Source organism: Drosophila sulfurigaster, chromosome 3 (assembly GCF_023558435.1).
Source record: "Drosophila sulfurigaster albostrigata strain 15112-1811.04 chromosome 3, ASM2355843v2, whole genome shotgun sequence".
NCBI classification, from domain to species: Eukaryota; Metazoa; Arthropoda; class Insecta; order Diptera; family Drosophilidae; genus Drosophila; species Drosophila sulfurigaster.
This window is the reverse complement of record NC_084883.1, coordinates 41,355,459-41,378,972: the sequence shown is the minus strand read 5'-3', so window position 1 is coordinate 41,378,972 and position 23,514 is coordinate 41,355,459. Positions and strand designations below refer to the sequence as shown.

General features: G+C 38.4%; 1 protein-coding gene across 13 annotated transcripts in view; it reads left to right on the top strand.

Moving 5' to 3' along the window:
* LOC133840839 (phosphatase and actin regulator 4) overlaps positions 1-18,053 on the top strand; it is a 139,639-nt gene extending 121,586 nt beyond the window's left edge. For 5 of the 13 annotated variants that reach the window (XM_062272955.1, XM_062272951.1, XM_062272947.1 and 2 more), the window contains 7 exons: positions 9,270-9,539; positions 10,587-10,835; positions 11,036-11,411; positions 11,904-11,933; positions 14,852-15,204; positions 15,268-15,544; positions 16,388-18,053. In XM_062272955.1, the coding sequence (XP_062128939.1) occupies positions 9,270-9,539; positions 10,587-10,835; positions 11,036-11,411; positions 11,904-11,933; positions 14,852-15,204; positions 15,268-15,544; positions 16,388-16,403 (1,571 nt within the window). In that variant the 3' untranslated portion in view covers positions 16,404-18,053. The remainder of the gene's footprint in view (positions 1-9,269; positions 9,540-10,586; positions 10,836-11,035; positions 11,412-11,903; positions 11,934-14,851; positions 15,205-15,267; positions 15,545-16,387) is intronic. The other 8 variants (XM_062272956.1, XM_062272952.1, XM_062272949.1 and 5 more) reach the window with 4 other exon arrangements.
* The last annotated feature ends 5,461 nt before the right edge of the window (positions 18,054-23,514 follow it).

The following is a 23,514-nucleotide window of genomic DNA, read 5'->3' as shown; positions in this document are numbered from 1 at the left end:
CGCTTTTCTTCTAGAGCGGCATCGCACCCTAGAAGCGATAGCGGAGGTGTCATCCAGCACGAACGCTCCGACGGTTCCACGAGCCTCACGCAAGGAGGCCCCCGTCTCCAGGCAGGTCAACTCTTTTGAGAGTAGGGTGACCATTAAGACCCAGACCTGCAATTTCTGTTCCCGGGAGAATCATCCGATTCGATTGTGCCCTCGCTTCCTCCAGATGGGTGTCAATGAAAGGGTCAACCATATTAAGCAACAGAAGCTGTGCTTGAACTGTTTCGCACGAGGCCATGTCCTGGCCGACTGCACAAGTGCGCACAGCTGTTTTACGTGCAAGGGTCGTCATCATACACTCTTGCATGGAGTCAACCCGACGCCGACAGTCACTAATCCCACTCCTAATATACAGTCCACTCCTTCCCAGTCAGCTAATGTGCAATCTTTCCTGGCAGATAACACACAAGGTGTTCTCCTGAGTACAGCTGTTGTACACATCTGCCATCACGGCGTTCGGCACACAGCTCGGGCTCTGATCGATTCTGGATCAGAGGCCACCTTTATTTCTGAACGAATGTTCAAGCGCTTGAGGATGCCATACACATCCGTTCAAGCCCACGTCTCTGGGCTGACTCAAGTTGTAGCAGCCCAGCCCCGAAAGCATTGCCAATTCCTAATTGGCTCCCCGTTGCGACCAGATCTGCAAATTGAGGCATCGGCATTCGTCCTTCCTCAATTAGCAGGAAAACTGCCCCCATGCTCTGTCCCACAAACCATCCTCGACAGTCTGCCAAGCATCCCGCTGGCCGACCCCAAGTTCTACGAGAGTTCGCAGATAGACGTGCTTTTAGGCGCGGATATCCTCCCATCCGTTCTTCTCGGCGGCTCTCGTCCGAACGTTTGTGGGACCCTCATTGGTCAAGAGACCATTTTCGGTTGGATCCTGACCGGCCCAGTGTCGGGATCCACTTCTAACTCCATCTCGTCCTTTTCGACTCGACTGTCCGTCGATCGAACTCCTACGATCGGTCCTGTGACAGGACCCCCTCCAAATCTATTTCAGTTTTTTCGGCTCGACTGTCCGTCGAACGAACCCCTAAGATTGGTCCTGTGACGGGACCCCACTCTGATCCTTCTGCGGTTCGACTGTCCGTCGAACGATCCTCTAAACGCAAGCCTTTGTTAGGCCCCCATTCAAAATCGGTTCCAACACCTTCGGCTCGACTGTCCGTCGACCGAACCTACACGATTGATCCTGTGACAGGACCTCCCTTAGAACTTCTTTCAGCTCGACTGTCCGTCGAACGATCCCGGACGGAGACGCAGTCTTCCTCTGCACCGATGGCACCGGTCACTCCGCGTGGGGTCTCCGTGCCTCCCGGCACAACCTCGCGCCAGCCCAGGAGCCGACGCGACCACCCGGCACCCTCCAGAGAAGAACCACCAAGGACGTCCCGTGTCCACGTTTCCCAGGCCGGCATCCACCAGGCCGGCATCCACGGGCCCACTCACCCAAGCACCCGGCCCGTGCCTAGCTCCCGCAGACGGCACTTTCCAGTGCAAAGGAGTGAGCATACTCCCCACCGCGGCGAGTTGGATCCGTGTTGTCCAGTAAGCCGCATCAGCGAGTCGTTGCCAGGGGCCTTGGGCCTCTCCATCACTCGCATGGGCGCTGAAGGAGTCTGCACGGCGTCGTTGCGCTCCAAGACACACCCACTCTATCTATCCTGATATTGTCCTGCCGGGTATCCTCCCAAATTTGTTATTTTTTGCAATCCCAATATTGCAAGGGGGGGAGAATGTTGATGCGAGCGCATTGCTAAGTGAGAGGCACACCTCCGCTCCACCGACCGAAAAGCACTCAAAGCTTTTTCGCTCACTAGCAATGCGCCCAATGCGTAAGAATGCACTCAAGCTCCAGTGCTCTCAGCTTCTCTCTCCCACAACTCACCACCGCTGAGCGCGGCTCAGCGCAATAGATCGACGAAATGCCGTCGGCATTTTCTCTATTGTTTGTTCTAATTTTCGCCTCTCTTACATCGGTATAATTACCCCCCAACTCTGTGCGTCCAACAACCCGAAAAGTTTGCAATAAACCAAATATATATAGTGAAAAAAACCGCGAGTGTTTTTATTTCGGAAAAGGATGAACTTGGATATTTTCAGCGCCCCCACGTAAACAATTGGCAATGAGCTTTCATTGTAGCACTTTGATTTTATGCCAGTTAAAATGCAAACTGTTAATCAATTGAGTAGCGAGAAAAACTGCGAATTAAATGAAAAATCAATATACATTTAAAACGAATATCAAAGAAATTAATTTTTATTTATATAAAATTTCAGATATATTGCTAGTTTATAGTAAATATCAAAGAAATGATTGAAATAAACATATTTATTTTATATAAACTACATCAACGATATATTGCTAGTTTATCCATTCAGTTATTTCCATTCGATGCTCTAAACAATCAATAATTTATTATTGTTGCTTCGAGCACTTGGAATCTACAACATGATTTATTGAATATCCATTCAATACTATATTTATATTCCCCTAGATTCACCTAAATGTATAACGTTGTGTTGTGCGCGCTCATCAGAATGAATTGGCAGTAAATCTTCTATATATAAATTTTTGTGTAAGCAGTAGAAAGAATTGCACAGCATCAATAAATATTTTCAATGTAAACAAAAAAAACTTGCAACGCGTTATTCATACATTAATGAATGACAAGTATTTGCGCTTTAGGCATTAGGCTAATTGACTGCCTCAAAACGAGAAAGAAAAAACTATTAACACTTTGTACACAAAAGAATCGGAACTGACAAAAACTATTCCAATTGAGACGCCCACGTTCCATTAAATGATATAAAAGGCAGACAACAGCCGACACCTTTGACAGGCCCAGAGAATACAGAAGAGGGTACGAAATTAAATTAATTTCGATATTTCAGTTTGTCAGAGATTTCATTGGGGGGATTTGTTTTGCATTCGAATTAGGTTGCTAAGACACGACGACAACAAATCTCTGGCTAATCGCATCAAAAATGCGGCAACGACGAAAAAAATATTTCAAGAGGTTTATTTTTAGATATCACTATGTGTATATCTCTCTCTCTCTCTATCGTTCTTAGTGTGTTGTGTGTGTGTAGATTGCATAGCTGGCCAAGTTTGCTTTTGATGACTGTATTATGAGGCCATACGGCCTTCACCTTTATACACAATTTCATGTTACGATATTCTCTGTGTGTGTGTTTTTCTGCTCCAGACACTAGGCGCAAATTATTTATTTATACGCGCTGCCTTTTCAGTCAATTCAGTTCAGTTCAGTTCAGCTTCAGTTTTTGTTGTGTGTTGTGTTTGCTTTTGCCATTTGGTTTTTAACAATTCGTGCATAAAGTAAACTTAATTTATTTTTAATCGCCATTTAATTGGCTGCCCGCTGTCTTCCCTTACACACTCGACAAGATTGCAGCATAAAAACTTTTAATTGCTCCTAAGGTATTTTTTTCTTCGCACTCCCTTTCCCCTTGCTGTGATCTGATGCTGAGAGATTGTTGTTTATTTTTGTATTCAAGTCTCGAAATGCCAAACGCATTTTGCCAGTTCACGCAATTGTGGGCCAATGTGTCGACGACACCGCAACAGCGCCTACACACCTTTTGCCAAGAATAAAACCTAAAGTAACAACAGCAACAAATAAAAAAAGCGTATATATTGAAAATAAACATTGGAGAGCGAAAGCGAAAGCGAGATCGAAAGGGCAAAGTTCAAGTGTAATACACTTATAAGCTGACGTCTTTGAGTGAAGTTGCGCTTCTCGAATTTTTGTGGATATTAAGTAAATGCGGTTTGACAAGTGCCTCAAGGCATGCTAAGTGCTAAGGGCTCTTGGAATTTTTGAAGAAATGTTAAATTACTTTTGTGGCAGCTGATGGCCTAAGACTCAAAAGTTAGCCATGCACTCGCATGGAATATCTAATAAAAAAATGATCAGAAATATGCATATTTGGAGGGAAAAACAAATCAAAAGCACTTGAAGAGGCAACTGATTATGCGACAACAGCCAAAAATGTAATATACAAAAATCAAAAACAAATATGAGAAACTGAAAAGCTAATAACAAATTTTATTTGAATTGGGTTACGAGAAAAATACGTAAAAAGTGTTGAATTAAATTCGATTGAATTTCTGCGTCTGATTGATTGAGATATTCCTAGTAAATTTAATCTTGAGACAACTTTTAAATGCTGTTGAGTGGTGTTTAACAATTCTCCGTAATTCATACAAGTTAGAATTATATAACGTTTAACCAGCTTATTAAGGATGTTTAAAGCAAATCAAGTAACAGCAAAGAAGAGAAATTTCTGCACTTGAATTCTGCATAAAATTTACTTCGACATCGATTGGCCATGTTTGCGAGGAGTTGGAACTTCCAATGAAATATATATTTCAATCAATTACATTTGTCCTCAAGGAACATTGGAAATGCAGAGCGCACACAGCTCCGCAGAGAAAACATGTTCTTCACATTGTTCTTTTCACTTAAGAGCAAATGACAATATCAGCAGCTGTTGTATGCATGTACTGTGTGTGTGTGTGTGTGTGTATGAAATGTGTGTTTCAATCAATAAAATTTGAGGCAAGCATTTCATAGTTGAAGTGTTTGTTGACAGATGGGAAGAGGACGAGCAGCAGCAGCAATCGAAAAGTACAAAACGTTTTTACTGACTGAGCCAGGAAAAATGGCAAATGGCATCCCTCTCGAGTCGCTTCTTCAACATAAATGTGAATCGTGCCTCGAGCAGCAAACAAATGTCAAATTCGAAACGACAAAACATACTTTATAGTATGCAAATTATGGTCCGAATGGGAGAAGGAAAAGAAAAATGTGTGACAAAGATCTTTGACTCAGCGTAATGCAATTTCAATATATGCTAAAAGCAAATGCAAGTGCGGGAAATTCAAGGCGCGCGTCTGAGTCACACAGGTGGGCGTGGCAGTTGCACTTTAACGATGTGCCATTAATTAAATTTAATGAATTATGTCGGGGCGTTGATTTTCGTTGGCGGCCGTAACAAATTTATGTGCACCACATTGCGTATACGTGTTAAGGCCAAAGCGAGAAGAAGAGGCAATGGGCGTGGCAACTGTTTGGCAGTTGTTGTTGCTGTTGCAAACGTTATTAAAGTGAAACCTTACTCAAATCAGCCAGGCTTGCTGCTGGTAGGCTGACAGCCAGCTGGCCACTCGGGCGTATGGTTAACGTAATAAATGTCACAGGCATTTGACAGCTTCTCTGGAGCCAGAGCCGCAGCCAGCGCTCATTTTGAGTGACGTCAGAAGCCCAACAAACATTCACACATGTGTGTGTTGCCTTTTTTTTATTATTTTGCTGTATTCCCCAAAGGCCAACTGTAGCATTGCTCAGTTGCAGAGCCTTCCGCACATTGCCCCTTTTGTCGAAATGAAAATTAGACTATGAAAAGGCATCGAGTCGAGTTGAGTCGAGTCGAGCATTTGGTTTTTTGTGCTCTGCGGTGCTGTGGTTCGTCCTGGCCTGTCCTCGCAGGCCACCCTCATTGTTTATTTATCAAATATCCACACGCTGTCAGAGCGCAAAAATCCTGAGTTGAAAACAAAAGCAAAACCACAATAACAACAACTGACTGTCGAGCTTGATTAGCATAAATGACAGCTGCAGATACCCTGTAAATGAAATAAATAGAATGAATTTATTCACACATTAAAATCAACTTAATGCATTGCTGCTGCTAATCGTAACTGTTCATTGCCCGTTTACTTAATTTGTATACAGGGTATTTGCCGCTTGTTAGGGCCTTGTTTGTGAGCCTTGTTTTCTGTGCCCGGTTGTTTGCATTGTGTTTGCCTTGGCCAAACATGAAGCCGCACAATTAATTTGCGGCTTCTTTCCAAAAATTCTCTGCATTGTTCACTTTTTTTTCCTGTTGCTCTGAATTATAAATAAATCTGTGCATTGTTCTCGATGGAATTGCAATTCCCAATGACGTCACACAACAACGCCCACACACACACACATACACACACACTCGCACGAATTTCATATTGCCTACTTATTGGCATGTGTGAGAGACGCTTGGACTTGAGCCTTGGACTTGCGACTCGTAATTGATTAAAAGGCAGCGCAGCACAGCACAGCAGACAGGCGGGCAGCTGGCTAATTAGCAGACTAAACTTTCTGCCTAATTAATATTGTCATTAGAGTGCGCACAGAGAATGCGAAATGTGTGGAGATTGTGTTGATAATCAAATTGATATATGTGCAGCATTTCGGAATTTGGGGAAGAAGCTGCAAGCTTTTGCTTTTGAGAGAGATCAATTAAATATTCAATTAAATGCTTAGATTTTCCATACATTAAATTACGGGGCATTAATCTTCATTTCGGTTTCATTTCGGGGCGGCTTAAATGTGCTGAACCTTACTCAAAGTTGCAAATTTGTTTATGTTTATGCTATAATTCTTGCCAGCGGCTGTTGTTGCCGGTACTACTGACTGCTGTCAGCTCATAAATTTCTAGAGACAGCGAGAGTGCGAGGGAGACAACATTGTGCCAGTTAATACAAAGACATTTGTCGCCATAATTTGACAAGCACATAAATTCATTAAAATATTCTGCAGAGCACTTTGGTCCAAGCTGTTGCCTCATCCTTTTTCCCTCTATTTTTCCGCCTTCTCTCTCTCTCTCTCTCTCTCGCTCTCTTTTGGCTGCCCTCTAGACTCGTAGACATCATGAACTTGATGCATGAAAACATTTTCTCTTGGCTTTCAAAATTATTTCATTACTTCATCACTCGCATCGCCCTGTCAAACAACAAACAAAACGAAATACGCGAGAGATATATATAAATATAAATATATGTATTTGTTTAATGTTTTTATTTATTTCTAAATATTTTTGCAAACACGTCAACTCAGGTCTTCTCTCTCTCATTCACTGCCGCATCTTTTCGCACTAGCCTTTTTTTGTGTTGGCTTTTGGCCAACGGAATTTGTATCTGTTTCAAATAGTTTGCAACACCTGCCACGCCCCCCCTTTTAGGCCCATGTTCTTTCGGTGTATTTAAACGCGCTTTTGATATTTATTTACGTGTGATTAGCAAAATTGGTTAACGCTGTGCATTTCTGCATTTCATTCCATTTTCATTTAGTTTTTCCCACACACATTTGCTGTTGCTTATTTATGAATTTGTTAGTGTTGCAGTTGTTTGGGTTTTATGTACTTAATTTGGCAATTAATTGCCACCATGAATATTCGTTCACCGATCTCCGATGCGAAATCAAGATATTTTCATCTGCTTAGACCATAAATAACTTTGTGGGAAATGCGCAGATTTTCAATTTTCCACCCACAACTCTTCAGCAGCTTCCCCGCAGCTGTCTGTCAAGTGTAACATTGATTTTTTTTTAATGACTGAAAAGTATTTAAGCACTTGTTAGGAATTTCCTCTTAATTGTTTTTCAGGCATGTGGAAAATGATATCGTGCCGATTGCCCGTCCATTTCACTTTTGGTTATTTTCTTAGTCCGACACTTCTCTGGCTCTTCTTCTGGGACAGGAAACTTCATTTGTTATGCTTGATTAAAATAGTCGGAAAATGGGTTAGCAAGCAATTTCCGGTCTTTGACTTTTGGTTTGACTTGCTGAAGTGGAAATGATATAGCTCTTTCTATACTATATATATTTCTATGAAATAAACTGTCTGTCTGACAATTATCTCTTTGCTCAATTTCACATTTCGTGTGCAGCACTCTCACTTTTTCCCGAGTGCCATTCAGCATTCTTTTGTATGCGTTCTTACATAATTCCAGGCTTAAATGCTGCGCAAATAGAGATAAGTTTTTGCTCTTACAAGTATCACTAGTCAACGTGGATTTTGAAGCAAGGAAAATGAATAAGAATAATTGAAAGCAAATAAGAAAGTTATAGTTGACTGTACTCGACTGTGAGATATCGACCAGCCATTTTCAATAAAAGCAAAACTGTGTGTAGACCAAATTAATATACCGAAAAAATACCAAAAATTACCGTAGACTTTGATATCGATTTGCTATTATGTTGAATAATTTCAATAAAAGCAAAACATAGCGGTATTATTTATGTACCAAATGAATATACCTAAAAATATCCATATACCGAAGCCAATATTTGCTCAATACAAGCAAAACTATAGAATTATTTAATAAATATACTAAATTCAAATGCCGAAAAAGTACTCAAAACTATATTTGGTATATCAATACTCCTCTACAAGTTAATTTCGGTGGGAATGCATGAAAATAACTAAAATAAAATGCCTTGAATTGGTATTATAATAATTTGATATTAGTCGTCCCCTACTTAAATTAATGTTTTTGTATTCATGATTATTAATTAATAATTTTGTATGCATTATGTAATGCCCAAGGAATTGTAACATGTTATTGGGCCCAATTTGTTGACTAGTGTAGTTAAGCACTGCTGCTTTTATACTCAAATAAACTGGCACTTAATTGTTTGCCATTTCTCATTATTAACGAGGTCGGCCCACTTACACAAGGACAACAACGACAATAACAACAACGAGATAAAGAACAACAGCAGTTTGTATTCATTCAGTTTTCAACTGTCCGTTGGGCATTTATTCTGGCCACGACTGTCCAAATGTGGTCGGGGCCACACAGTGTTTGGTGGCTCTGCAGAGACCCGAATGCTTAACCCTTAAACAACAATTAAAAATATTACACTTGACCAACAGAGTGCAAAACGAGGGAAGCAGCAGCAGCCGGGGAATGTAAAATGGACAAGAGACAAAAGACGAACAACTGCGAGTGTGAGTGTGTATGTGAATATGTGGATGAGTGTGTTTGAGTGTTTTGCGGCCACTCAAGTGGCCTGGGCATAGATGAGGCTCTGCTCTCAGCTCTCGGCCAGGCAATTTTCAATGGTGCCAGCTGCTGCTGGTGCTGCTGCTCGTGTGGTCAGGAGAAACCGAGGAAACCGAGAAAACCACCAAAGCAGCCACCATAACAATTAATGTAAAAGCTCATCAAGTATACGCAGTGGGGCCCACATGCTACTGTCGGTCTACGTCTTTGGTTCCGTCTCTGTCTCTGTCTCGGTCTGTCTGTCTAGTTTGTTTGGCACATGCTCGTAAATTAGTTGCTTTCAGTCGTTATACAGCTTATTCTCTTTACTCATCCATTGAAAACTTTTCACTCATTGCCTTCCTCTCTCTTTCTCTTTATTTGCAGAACCAAGAAAAGACAAGACTGATGCACAACAACACGGTGGCAATGGCACATTATCAACACCGAACATTGAGCAACCGACATGCCAGGGTTCCATGCTGCCGCCACCCGGTGGCGGTGGCATCGGAGCTGGTGGCATGCACCAACAGCAGCAGCAGCAACAACACAACAACCAGTCCGATTCCAATAACAAACAGGAGCGGCCCAATACTCTCGGCGGCAGCAACAAGCTGTCGCGGCGAGGAGTCAACATTTGCTATCACAACGAGCATTGTAAGTAGACGCTCGACCGATTTGATTGTTGTGTAGCACACAAAATGCTAGTTAGCGTAGTTTACAAACAGACCCCGAAACAGGGAAAGGAAACCAGTCGATAATAAACAATTAAAATCGATAGTATTTGTTTTTGAATGCCATAATTACTATCGTTCAATTAATAAAAATTTTATTAGCTGAAATTTTACATATTATAAATTAAATAACAAAATAAAATTAACTTGCAAAAAGGAAAGTTGATTTAATGATGAAAAACCATTTTACTCGTATGAATTATAACACCAATTAATTGGGTTGCTTAAACTTACCGTTAAAATACAATAATCATATATGAATAGAGGAATCGTTTTAACAAAGTTTAGTGTTAACTTGGAAAAGTCAAACCAATATAGTAAATTAAATGTCCAAGTCAAATTAATATGGTTATTTAAATTAACTCTTGCAATAGTGATAAACAGTATTGAATGCTTAAATTTTCTTTTCAAACGCTTGTCAAATGCAATAGTAAATGTTTATCGATATTATGTGATCGATAGTAAATTGATATCATACTTATAGACTACTAAAATAATTCATAACTCAGTTCATATACATACATCGCAAACTTAGTATAAAATTAATATAAAATTAGTAAAGCAGTCAGAATTGTGCTCAAATAAATTAATTGAAATGTTATTAGTATTTCGATTGTACATTTCCGATATTACATTTGATTTTAGTAATCGCAAAACTTAAACAAGCTCCGTAGTTACTTTTGTGGCTTACATCGATTCATTAAGCTGGTTTCCTTGCCCCGTTACGATCCCAACAACACACTCACACAGCATACACATTACACCACATCCACTCACACACACACACACACACACACAACATACACACATACTTGCACACACCTCACACACACATTTGATTCACATGCTAGCAAAAGAAACTCATATATTCACTCACTATTTGTGTTGCCTCTCTCTTCTCTCCCTTTCTCTCTCTCTTTGTGTAATGTTTGCCCCTCGATTGTGTACTGTAAACCCGAATTGTTTTTAGATGGCGGCGACGATGGCAAAATGGTGGGTGGACCACCGGGTAGCACACCACCGCCATACGCCGGTGGCAAACTGCCGCCGGGCGTGATGCTCAGCGAGCTGCCAGAGCCACCGATACCCGTATCGGAGATTGGACCCATCCCACCGCCGCCAATGTTCTCCACGCCGAGCCCCACGCTCATCGCTGGACGACCGCACGGGCCAGGCGCCATGAACGATCAGGACTACCAGCAGGACTACGATTATGATGGTAAAGATGAAAGAAACAAGAAACTAGAAACACACACACACACAAACACACACCCCGAAAGGCTAGCTTCAGCTCATTACAAATGCGCACTTCATAAAACTATGCTAGTGCCCCCCTTTGACCCACAATTAAAGCTATATTGAATGCTATATCTGCCTTACAATTGATGTACAACTAAAAGACAACACTTTGCTTCACAGATCATGATCCCGACCAGGACGAGCTCGACTCGGATGATGAGTATGCGCCGTATGGCGGCGTCGCTGGCAACCATGTGCGTGTGATGGACACACAGCGTGTCGAGGAAATTCCAGCCAAAGAGCCAAAACCAAATGCAGTTCCTCTCAAATCGGCACTGAAGAAGAAGGGACCCGCCAACTCCGCCTCCACGCCCGTCACGCCCACACAGGAGCATCAGCAGCAACAGCACAGCAATGCCACCGCCGCCGCAATTTCCAATAGCAACGGTGGCATCGGTTCCATGGCCGCCGCTGCTGCAGCGGCTGCCCAACAATCGGCCAGCCAGCGTCCGTTGGTGGTGCGTCAGGATGCGACGGGCAACAACTATTCGCTGAAGTGAGTATATGATGCCCCTCCCCCCACACACTTTGTTACTTTGCGTAGAGACCCCCCAAAAAACCTTCATTTTATTTGTAGTTTGAAATTGTTCTTTTTACTTAACACTTTCTCTCTCTATCTTCCTTTTTCTCTATAATCATCACATTTGTGCTGCAACAAATTGATAACGTTCCCCCCTCGTACCCGACCCTGACCCACCCCGCCCCGCAACTCTTGTTTGCGTTTATGAAATTTGTTAAATAATATTTATCGATAACAACTCTTTAATTGATCCTCATTTTTGTTTCTGTTCTTTGTTTTTTGTGTGTGCGTGGTCAACACGTTCTTCTACCACCTCCCCCTCTCGCTCTCTCTATCTGTCTGTCTCTATCTACAACAACAACTACTACAACAACCTACAAAATACCTCTACTATTACAACAATCAATCAATCAATCAATCAATACAATCAATCAACCAAATACAACCCGAAACGTACCTCGAAATCAGGCCTATACTACGACCACGGATTAGAATATGGTAAACATTTTTTAGCTAATTTATTTGTTATGTGGAACGTATGCCAAAACGCTTTTAGTGTATATCCTCCCCCCACCACCACCCCGCTCTGTAACCCCCTCACTCACTCACTCATTCACTCCCTGACTTTATCTCTCCAACTCTTTCTGATTACTAGTTTAGTTTCTTTGTTGTCGAAATTATCTCATTTCACTTCGAGCTTTAGCATATTTTAAAAAATAATAAGCATAAAATGAAACTTTATAAATTGCATATAAAAAATATTAAAACAATTTAAATATAAAATTGGCTCAAAACTTGAAGATAAATTTCTAAAAATATTTTAGGCATTTAAAAATATCTTAAAGCCTTTACTGCATATTAAAATACTTTTGTCGAGAAAATTGTCAAGGTGCTTGAAGTGAAACAAATTCCAGAAATTACGCACTTTCCTCCCCCTTGCAGCTCGCCATCAAGCTCCTCCCCATGCACCTTAAAAATCATATTTTTGGTTATGTGCTTTGATTAAACTTTCAACACTGCCCACTTCACCAAAGACAAAAGACGCAGCAGCAACAGCAGCAGCAGCAGAGGAAGCAGACACAACAACCTGACAACACTCTCACTGCAACCCCTCGCACACACCCGCACAACACACACACACACACACTTTTATATTTATTTTGTTGTTTTGCTTTAGTATTAAATTACTAACTTTTTGGTTGTGTTTGCTGTTAAGTTTCATTTTCTCATATGCCGCTGCCGACTCTCCTCTATTTCCTCCTTCTCTTCCTCAACCAACTCTCCTTCAACACTTGCCCCTCAATGTCGTATATATATATGTATTTCTGGATGTGTATGTGTATGAGCGTGTGCCATAAAAGTTTTCGTTTACTTTTATTTTTTGTTGTTATTTGCTCTCTTTTTTTGGCCCGTTGCATGTGTTTCATTTGGAAACAAGATTTCATTTCAAATTACGCGCGCTCACTTTCCGAGGAATCTTGTTGAGCAACACGAACGAAGAAGATATTACAAAGCATCATCATCATTTTAATTTAATATTGTATGTGACACGCTGCATGTCAAAGCAATAACAAAAAACACACTACGGTTTAAGAGGAAAACAGTTCTGACAAGTGATTCTCATTATAATAAGCCGAAAGAATGAAACTGAAAAACCTTAAGGAAAAAAATGATGACAGTTGACATGTTCCACAAGTTGATTCCTGTAGCCAGCGATGCGGCATAATCGAAACTCAATTGGAGGCAACCGCACATGCGAGTCCCCCTCAACCTCTGAACCTCTTTAGCCACGCCCAAATAGCTCAGCTTCCTCCCTTTCCTTACCCTTTTTAACTCACAGTGAGACAGAGTATGCAAAGCGTCTGCAGCAAAGCGTGAAAATGAACCAACTGAACGGGAAATGCAAAATTGTTACATATTTATCATAAATTGTGCAAGAAGCAAATGGACACTTTTGCCATAGTGATAAACGCAGGAAAGGGCAGCAAGGATATGCTGGCTTTGCAGTGCATTTGGAAGAGAAAGAAAATATAAAGTAAAATAACAGATAAAAAATCTAACGCAGTTTAATATTTCGAATATTCGAATTTGGTATTCCTCGAACTGAAGTAAATTCTATAAATAAAGTTAAGTTTTATAAACTTTGAAATTTCTTGGAATAATAACTTCCTTCAACATTATGATTATCCCGTCGGCAAGTTAATTGCTTTAATACGGTTTAGATTTCTCAGAAAATGTAATTTTGTTTTAAGATTGCGATTTAATTGTATTATAAACTAACGTTTAATTGCAAGCAAAAAGCACAAAGTACACGAAGTACTTATTTTAATTTGAAAGCAATCTGACGAGGCGCAGCGAGAAAAGCAATGAAAACTAAACAAGAGAAGCACTTGAGAGAAGCTCAATTTCAGTAATTTGCTGTTTGCTGGCGTTTGATTAAGAGAGATTTCTGCAAACGGTTGCTCAAGTTGCAAAGCATTTTTATAAATTAAATGCAATTTAAGATAAAAAGCGAGAGAACGTAGAATGTAGAAAAATGAAATTAAATTTAATTAAAAAAAGGAAAGAAAGAAGCTGCCACTTTAAACGAGTTTTCCGTACAATCTCAACTGGCCAATAGATTGCGTACTTTATTTATTTGCAAGTAATTGCAATTTTGTTTGAAAAGGGAAAGGAAAGAAGGAAAGGGTATGAAGCAAGCGTAGGTGACTTGCATAATTCGTTTTGAACTCGTTTTGCATGGTAATGTGGCAGCCATAGACAACGCTCCGATGCGATGCGAGTGTGTGTGTGTGTGTGTGTGTGTGTGTGTGTGTATACTCTTAATGCGAAAGTGTTGCGGATGCGCCTGACAGGATATAGCATTCTGGGTGGGCTTTTCAGCCACAGCAACAGTGACAGCTTTAAGTACAAAGCCAACTCTCTCTCTTCTTCTCTGTTCTGTGTGTGGTAAATGTATGCGAATGAGTTGCCAGATGTGCTCCGCACACGTGTCGTTAAAAAAAAAAGAAAGAAAGCAAGCAGCTAAAAGAAAACAACAAATTGCCGCAACAGCAGCAGCAAAAACGAGAGACTAAAAGCCAGGCAAAAGGATTTTGGTAGCAACAAAAAAACTTTAAGGACATGTGCCTCAGAGTTATGCAGGAAGATGAATAAATTAAACCAACTGCATGCATATGTGTGTGTGTGTGGAGTATGTAAATCTGGGCAGATTGCCCTTGCGAGATTGCCGAGTGCAAATCAAAGTGTCGTAGTATGTTTGTTATTATGCATGCTCCCTCCTTTACTTCTTATTATTTATTTCTTTTGGTGTATGTGAAACGTGAGCAAGCTAATGATTAGTATGATTAGAGCTGTACTTTAACTGATTTATAGTTATTTACTAATGCATATGTTGTTCACCCCATTTCCCACAGCAGGCAGCAAATGTTCAATATTCAATTGCCATGCACCGTCGAGAACAAGGAGAACACGAGGCCGTTTGTGATACGCGAGAGCAGCAGCGATAGCGACGAGAGTGATGGTCACATTGTCTATCGCGACGATGATAACGATAACACACGATTGGCGAAACTGGCGCGCAAGGAATCGCTGTCATTGAAACTGCAACTGCGGCCGGACAAACAGGATCTGATTAATCGAAACATTTTGCATCAGGTCAACGACAATGAGCTCAAGGAGTCCAAGGAGGCGATTGGAGCGCGCCTAATCCGACGGCTATCGATGCGACCCACCGCCGAGGAGTTGGTGGAGCGTAACATACTGAAAAGTAAGAAAATTTATATTATATATATTGAATTGTATATTAATTGTTTTATTTTCAATTGCTTAGCTCAATCACCCGCCGAGGAGAAGAAACAAAAGGAGGAGAAGAAGTCGTATCTATTGCGCAAGCTCAGTTTTCGGCCCACCGTCGAGGAGCTCAAGGAGAAGAAGATCATACGCTTCAACGATTACATTGAGGTGACGCAGGCGCATGATTACGATCGGCGGGCGGACAAGCCATGGACAAGACTGACGCCAAAGGATAAGGCCGCCATACGCAAGGAGCTGAACGAGTTCAAGTCCTCCGAAATGGCAGTCCACGAGGGCAGTCGCCATCTGACGAGGTACGCTCACAAATTTGCAGCAATTAAACATTCTCTGTGTGTCCTTGGTTAAAGCCAAACTCATTCCACCAATTCGAAATATCAATGCCAGTAACAAAATCGAGAAAATCGACAAAATTGCCAAATGCCCAATGAAGTGTCACGTGCACAGTTCAGTCACAGTCGCAGTCGCTGTTTTAGCCATCGCCATCACTCTTGCCACTTCTATTCGGCAGCTGTTCCCTAGTCCAGTTGACCACTTGTGCACATTGTTCATGCTATATGTGTGTGTGTGTGTATGTGGCCACAAAGGACTTTCTGTGGTAACTGCGTTTTGTCGTATTTTCTATTCTTTTTATTTCTTTCGACATTTCTATTTTCCATTTCCCCGAACTGCACTTTTTACTGCTGCTGTGCCAGGGACAGCAGCCTACTTTTTTTTTCCTCTTGTTTTTTGTAATGGCTTTTGGATTTTGTGGCATGGCATTCAAGTTGTACTTAAAGCCCTACGCGGAATGCCTCGCAAAGCATTTGCACTTTAACTAACTGATTGCAGAGCAACTTGAACTGGCGGCGGGCTTACAAATTAGACAAGCAGACAGAAAGCAAGAGAGATAGTCACAAATAAGCTGGACAAATATTTGCCAGACAGCCCTGAAATTCAGTTTCAACTTTAAAGTAACTTAAAAAGTTGTCAGAGTGTGAGCTCTAATCAGAAATGAAATCCAACAAACTCCCAGAGCGAGAAAGAGTGTCGCACTTTGACGCTTTAACTTTTTGCCCTGAAACAAAAACGGAAACTGAAACTGAACTCTGGAAACTAATCTCAACTTTTGTAATTTTTTTGTCGTTGTTCTTTTGCAGATTCCATAGGCCATGACGATTGCAATGGCAGCAACTTTCCAACAAATTACAACATCAACCCAAACAGCAATTGTATTTTGTGCAGCATCAAATTGTCAACAAATATCTAAAAGCAAAACATTAAGAAAACAAAACAAACAAAAAAAAATCACAAAAAAATTACAAAAAAAATATATATATATAAAAATAAATCTAAAATGAGAGATGAACACACAATAAATAAAAAAAAAGAGAAACGTAATGCAAATAACATTTTTAAATGGCAACAAATAGTTAAAACAAGAAGAGGAACAGAAGTAGAAAGGAAAGAAGAAGAAAAGAAATGCCGCGATGAAAACATCTTTTAAGATTTCTGTTAATTGCGAATTCCGCTCGGTTTTCTAATTTTAAGTTATATATTTTCTGTACGTATATTTGTGTTTCTATTTCTATTTTCTTTTGTTAATTGTATGTAAATAAATCACGTTTTTTTTTTTGGAACCCAACTTGAACGTAAATCAAAATATCAATTCTCGTCTTGTGTAGATGTGTTATAAGTCGATTTGTTAAACTCTTCAGTCAAGGCAATTATGTATTATATTATATAACAAACGGAAGAAAAAACACAAAACAAACAAAAGAAAAACCAGCAACAAAATTATATACACAACACACACACACATTTTGATAAATAATTAAAGTGAGAAAATTAATATAAATAAATTAAACACTTATTCAAGTCAAAAAGGCAAATTGATTGCATTGAGGAATTCTTAAGGTTTAAGCATAAATTTACTTTTACTGTTGCTTTCCATAAATTTTATAGATTTGAATTAAGTCAACTACAAAATAAACAAAACAAAAAACCGAAAATATTATTATAAATTATACAAAAACAAATATGAGAACAGTTCTAAAGCAAATATTATTATATTTTAAATTTATGATTATTGTAAAAAGCCTAAACGTAAACAACACATTAATAATAGAACGTAAAAAAACAACAACAACAAAACAAAATACGGAAAAATAAATTAAAATTTTTTGAAAGACATTTGAGCAAAAATTGCCACCATCTCTTTATTATTTATTCTAGTTTTTAATTTGGTTTATTAATTTTTTCTTAAATTTACATGTACATACATATCGCCCAAAATGCATAAAACTTGAAAACTTATCGCGATAAATAGGTAAAACCCAGCAAAAGACAGCAAAGAAAAAAAGATGCTCAAATAAAATTAAAAAAAAAGAAAAATCATTTATAGAAAACGGAAAGCAGACAAAAACGGAATGATTGATAAAGTTCTAATAAATAAACGGCAACAAAATATCAGGAATCACAAACTGAAGTTGGACCCAGTATGATGTTTTTTTAGAGAAACACAGTAACTTAACACGTAAGATTTTAGAGACAGATGGAACCAAAAACGAAAATAAAGAAACCCGCATCATCAACCCAAAAGATGAATATCTATTTTGTAAAACAAGTTGCAAATAGTTACGAAACGAAATAAATATGAATATGGAAACTGAAACTTTTACTCCAAATGCAAATTCAAATAGTTATGAATAATCAAGCAAAACCAAAAAAAGTAATAAATAAATAAAAATTCCTAATTGTAAATTTCGAAAAAAAAAAAAAAAACAAAATTGAAATTGCAAATTGCAGAAAATGCAAATTAAAAATGCTCGCGCGTGCTCGTGAATATTTAAACTTTAAAGTAAAAATAAAACTAAAGTAACGTAACATAAAGTAAAGTAAACTTAAATTAAATAAAGTAAACAGTTTCAAAACGACATTTAGTAATATACAACAAAAGAAAATCATATGAATTGAATGAATGAAATATAGCGAACTTAGTTTAAAGATAAATTGGCGCTTCCTTTGCAAGTTTCATATTTCTAATGCAAAAAATCACAGACACAACAATTTAACGTAAACAACCAAATAGACTAAAAAGTAAAGTAAAATAAAATGAGAAAAATATACTTGTTTCAGGGCAGACATAGGAGTTTGGCTCGGATGAATAAAGCTTTTGCTTGATTTTCGCTGAAAGAGTTATCGGATCTGTTCAGTCAGCTGCCAGTCTTTATATCTGAATCTATTGTATGTATGTATAACTGAATTGGAAACACTCTGTCTCTGTCTCTGTCTCACTCTCTCTCTGTCTTTTGCTTCAAAGCGTTGCATTGTCAGAGTTAAGCAATATAAATTGCAAGTATAAATATATATATATATATATACATCTTATCTATACAATATATATATCTATATATATATTATATGTATACAACTATTTATATGAGAAGACGCAGTTGGAACAGCTGAAGCTATTATACATAACACTATCAATATGGGATAGCATAATTTACACTTTTTCTATGAATCGATTTATAGTGTACAATACAAAAAATAAAAACACCACTAAAACAACAACATCAACAACAACTACTGTATAACAAAACAATATTTAACAGAAAGCTAAAAAAAAGGAAGCATAACGCTGGTTTCGAGCTCCCGCGTAGATTGATTGATTGAGATTGATTGATTGCATACCTATGCGAGAATACGAAAATAAACAAAAATAAAATAAAACATTAGTGACGAGTTTAGTTCAATGCAACTTTGTGTACAGCATTTCACACAGTCTTTTCTATATCTGATTTCGATTTACCCCAATTTGCAGTTGCCGTTCGTTGCATTAACGCAAACTTAAATGAAGAACAACAACAATTGTAATGTAACAATAAAAATGAAGTATAAAAAGAACACCAGAAAAAAAACTAATTATAAAAAGATTTTGAAAAACATCAACAAAAGTAGCCAGAAGAAGGTATCCGCAATTGAGCATTGTAAGCATTTTCTGAGTGGCCCACTAAAAAAATTTGTAAGAGGCCAAAAAAACAAAAAAAAAAAGTATAAAAGATACGGCAAAACCCGAAAATAGTTGTGAAGATTTGCAAAACGACACGTTAAGTAAAATTAGCAAAATAAGCTTAGAAGAGAAAAATAATGAAGATGCTACTGGTTGGGAAAAAAATGAAGAAAAAAGAAAAATGAAAGTGACAACAGAATATTGAATAATAATCACCGACAAATTGAGATTTAATAAAGATTTAATTACTTAAAAACACGACAATACATGTTTTTTCTTTAACTTAAATACATTATTTCTTCAATAACAGGAAAGCAACGCTGCAATGTGACTCGTGGCTTTATCCACCAAACTTTGAATCTCGAGAAAATCAGCAGCAGCGATCAAGTCAACCACAGTCAATCGGTTAACATTCTTCAAGTCCAATCCTCCTTTACACCACTTTATTATTAATTGGAATACTTTGGAGCTGATACGATCCATTGGTATAATATTGTCCTCATCGTCTTCTACATTCGGTTGCATATTTCGTAGCACTCCAATTTGCTCAACTATCGAAGGGCTCAAAGTAAATATTTTGCCATCGCTGGTGCGAACTTTTACTTCAATTTCAATATTGGACATTTTGTTAAATTTTTTTTTTTTGTAATACAGCTCAATACAAATTTCTTCAAGCTATTGAATGAAATTTAGTTAGATACGTTTGTGCTTTTTATTTGTACTTTTTTTTGTTTTTCACAGGCTACTAGATCAAATATTTTTTTATATCGGCAACCCGTAGGAATGAAGAGTGTTGAAAATCCAATTATTCCTTTTTTAATCAGCACAGATAATGTTCAGTTGAGCACGGCAACTTTTCGTTCATCAATCCTTTTATTTTATCGCTTTATCAGTTTTATATATTTCAATGTTTATGAAATAAATTACTTTTATATTTCACTCAGCAACTAGCGGACACGTCGTTATTCTTTGAGGATTACGACAAAAGAGAAGAAAGTTTAAAAAAAGTGAGGCCACGTAAGGCCAAAGAACAATCGATATTCGATATTTAGATATACATATATAATATATACTGTTTTAATATTAGAGATGATGAGATGCTTCGATATATATACTTACTGTGTTTGCATCCAATGTGATGCTACATTTCCACAAAGAGTATTATAACTTTGCGACTCTAGCAGAATGTATATAACAGGCAGAAGGAGTCATCTTCGACCCTATAAAGGATATGCATATATTCTGAACCAGCGTCAACAACCCAGACAAAATTTATTTAGTTTATTTAAAATTGTGTTTATATGACATAAAACGGCCGGTGCTGTCGAGTCTTAGATGCTTCGGTTAACAATCTGGTATACTTTTTTTAACCTATGGTATATTTAAAACGTAATAGTATAGTTATAGACCAAATATAGTTTGCGGTATAACTCAGTATTTTCAGTATATTCTTTTGATATGCCAAAAATAATATTTGGTATATTTAAAAATATTTGAATATACTAATTTAGTATATTTTAATAAGAATATCGCATTGTTTCGTTTTTATTGAAAATGGGTAGAATGCATCTCATAGCACACTCGACTGTAGTTTTCTTACTCGTTTAATGCTACCGCCAAAAAGTATGCTATGAAATTATTGCCATTCGATGTTTGAAAAGTTTGGCATAACTTGCAGCGCACACTTGAACTTCACACGCATTCTACATTTTTCACAATTTGGCCTTTTTGCAAGCGAACGACATTCATAGAATTCATTCATGAATTCCGTCGCGTACTTGGCAACGAGCGAGCGAAGCAAGTGCGTCCGTCGTCTTTGTATCTTTGCGAATGTATCTTTGCCGCGACGTCGACGACGACGACGACGCGTTGTACGTGCCAGACTCTGTCAGCGAGGCAGTCAGGCTGCTTAACTAGCAGCATCTGAGAGCAAGGCAAGCTCAGGTGAGGCGACACTAACAACAACAGCAACAACAATAACAACAACAGCAAGAAGAGGAACAACGACACCAATCACAATCATCATAAGGCCGTCGCCATCGCACTTGATTATGATGAGCTTCTTTTTCGAGATGTTGTCGTTGTTTTTTTTCGCTTTGAGTGTTTGCCCGTTTGTCTCGTCTCATCTCGTCTCCATCATCAGCTTCTTGTCTGTCGTTCTTTTTTTTTTTGTTTCTTTTTGCTGCTTGCTGCTTTCCTCGCGAAAGTTTATCAACGCGGCAAGATTCTAACATTTTTGTGTGCATTCCACTTTGGTGCGTTTTCGGATTTCTCAAGAGTTTGCCTTTTGCATGCTCATAAAACGTACTCGAACTCATTAAAACGCGCACTCTGATAACCGAAATGGCGACGCTGGCGACGACGATGTTTGAAAGCTGAGACGGTGAAAGATGTCGCCAGAGAGCAGCACAAGAAGGGGGTATAGGATATATATACTATATAACTTGTAGGAGCAAAGAGACGCTCTGTGTGTGTGTGTGTGTGTGTGTGTGTGTGTGTGTGTGTGTGTGTGTGTGTGTGTGTGTGCGACGTGTTTTGCATGTGCGTTTTGGCTTTTTGCTGTCGTTGATTTATTTGATGGCCATTTGTTGGCTGGCTGCTGAGGCACGTTGCAGGTTCTCTGTGTCGCTGCGAAATGGGGCAAGTAGGCAAAAAACTCAAAACACACACACAAAATTTAAAGACTTTGCTAAAATGTGGCCTCTTAATTAGGCAAGTTCATGTGGGAAATGCTGAAGCTGCTGCTGCTGCTGCGGCCCAAGTGGCCACTTGCCAAAAGCCAACAACCATGTTGCCACAAAACGCAGCCACAAATTGTTAACGCGCATGAAGCTCACAGTTGGTGGCAGCAATAATAGTTACCACAGAGCTTTGGGTTCCAGGTACGGAAATGGTTATGTAGATGGTTGCAAAGACTACTTTTCTGCAATTAGTAGTAATATTTTAAACAGAAATAATATGTGGAGTTTAAGTAAAGTTGAAGGTGATGTGTCTGTGTTTCATTGGTCTTTAATACGGCAAACAATTTCAAAATAAAATCAGTCTTTTAACTCAGACGGTTTTATGAAAATGCACTCGAATTATTTATCTAGTTGGAAACAAAGATTTGTTTAGATTTAATTATTAAAGAAATTGCAATGAGCCTAATGAAATCATATCTAAATTGTTCAGAAGATCATTTATTTATTTTACCAGTCTACTGCTCGATATGAGTACTCGATTGATATATACGCAATATTATAATTATATTGAATATGTTAAATACTTGAAAATATAGAAAAGTAATTAACTTGAATTTGTTTTTTAATTTTACAACATTAGTTGTTTATTGAAAAAAGTGGTTATGATTTATATATTTATATATATTTCTGAAGTATTTTTAGCAAGTTATTTATAATAATTTAAATTGAAATTGATTTAATTTAAATAAATTATGAAAAATGTGGAAGGTGAAGAAATATTGTTGAATGTGTTAAAACGTTATGAACTAAATTCAACGTTTACTGTGTGAGCTTGGAAGGATTGAGGGATATTTATAGTGAAGTTATTTCTTAAAAAAAAGCTTATTAGTTATGATTATATAAAAAAAAAATGGCAAACTAAACAAGAACAAATCTTTATGTTGTTGTAAGTTTTTGAAAGTAATTTACATTATTTCATATTGAAAATTAATAATTTTTATTATGAAGCGATACTAATATAAATCAATGTGGGCATTTAGGATAGTTATAGAAAAAATATAAGCGAAAAATAAGCATTTTTGGTAACTTATTCCTTCAAGTGCACTAGATAGAATATCTTCCACTATTAGTGGATGCAGCTTGACACACAGTGCTGTCCATATCTTTGGGTCATGTTTGGGGTCTTGGCATTCGAGTGTGTGTATGATTGTGTATGTGTGTGTTTGGGGTGGCAGTTGAACAGCACAGAAATTGTTGGATAAATTTGCATTTGGCCTGATCGTAGTTCGCGACTCGTTGGTGTCGGTGTCGATGCTGTTGATGTTGTTGTTATTTCGTTATTTGTTAGTGTAGGTTGCTTGGCTGGGAGATTTCTTTATGACCCGAGCTTTTGGCCGTGGTGGTGTGGAGTTTTATTTCAGCTGTGGCCTTTGTTTGGTTGCAAGTTTATTTGATTCTATTTTCATTTTATTTGAATTGTGGTTTGCTTTTATGGCCTGTGCATGAGCTGAGACAGAGGCTGAGACTGCGGCTGCGACTGAGATTTGTTTTGTTTTGTGAAAGTTACAACAACAACAACAAGAGACACTAT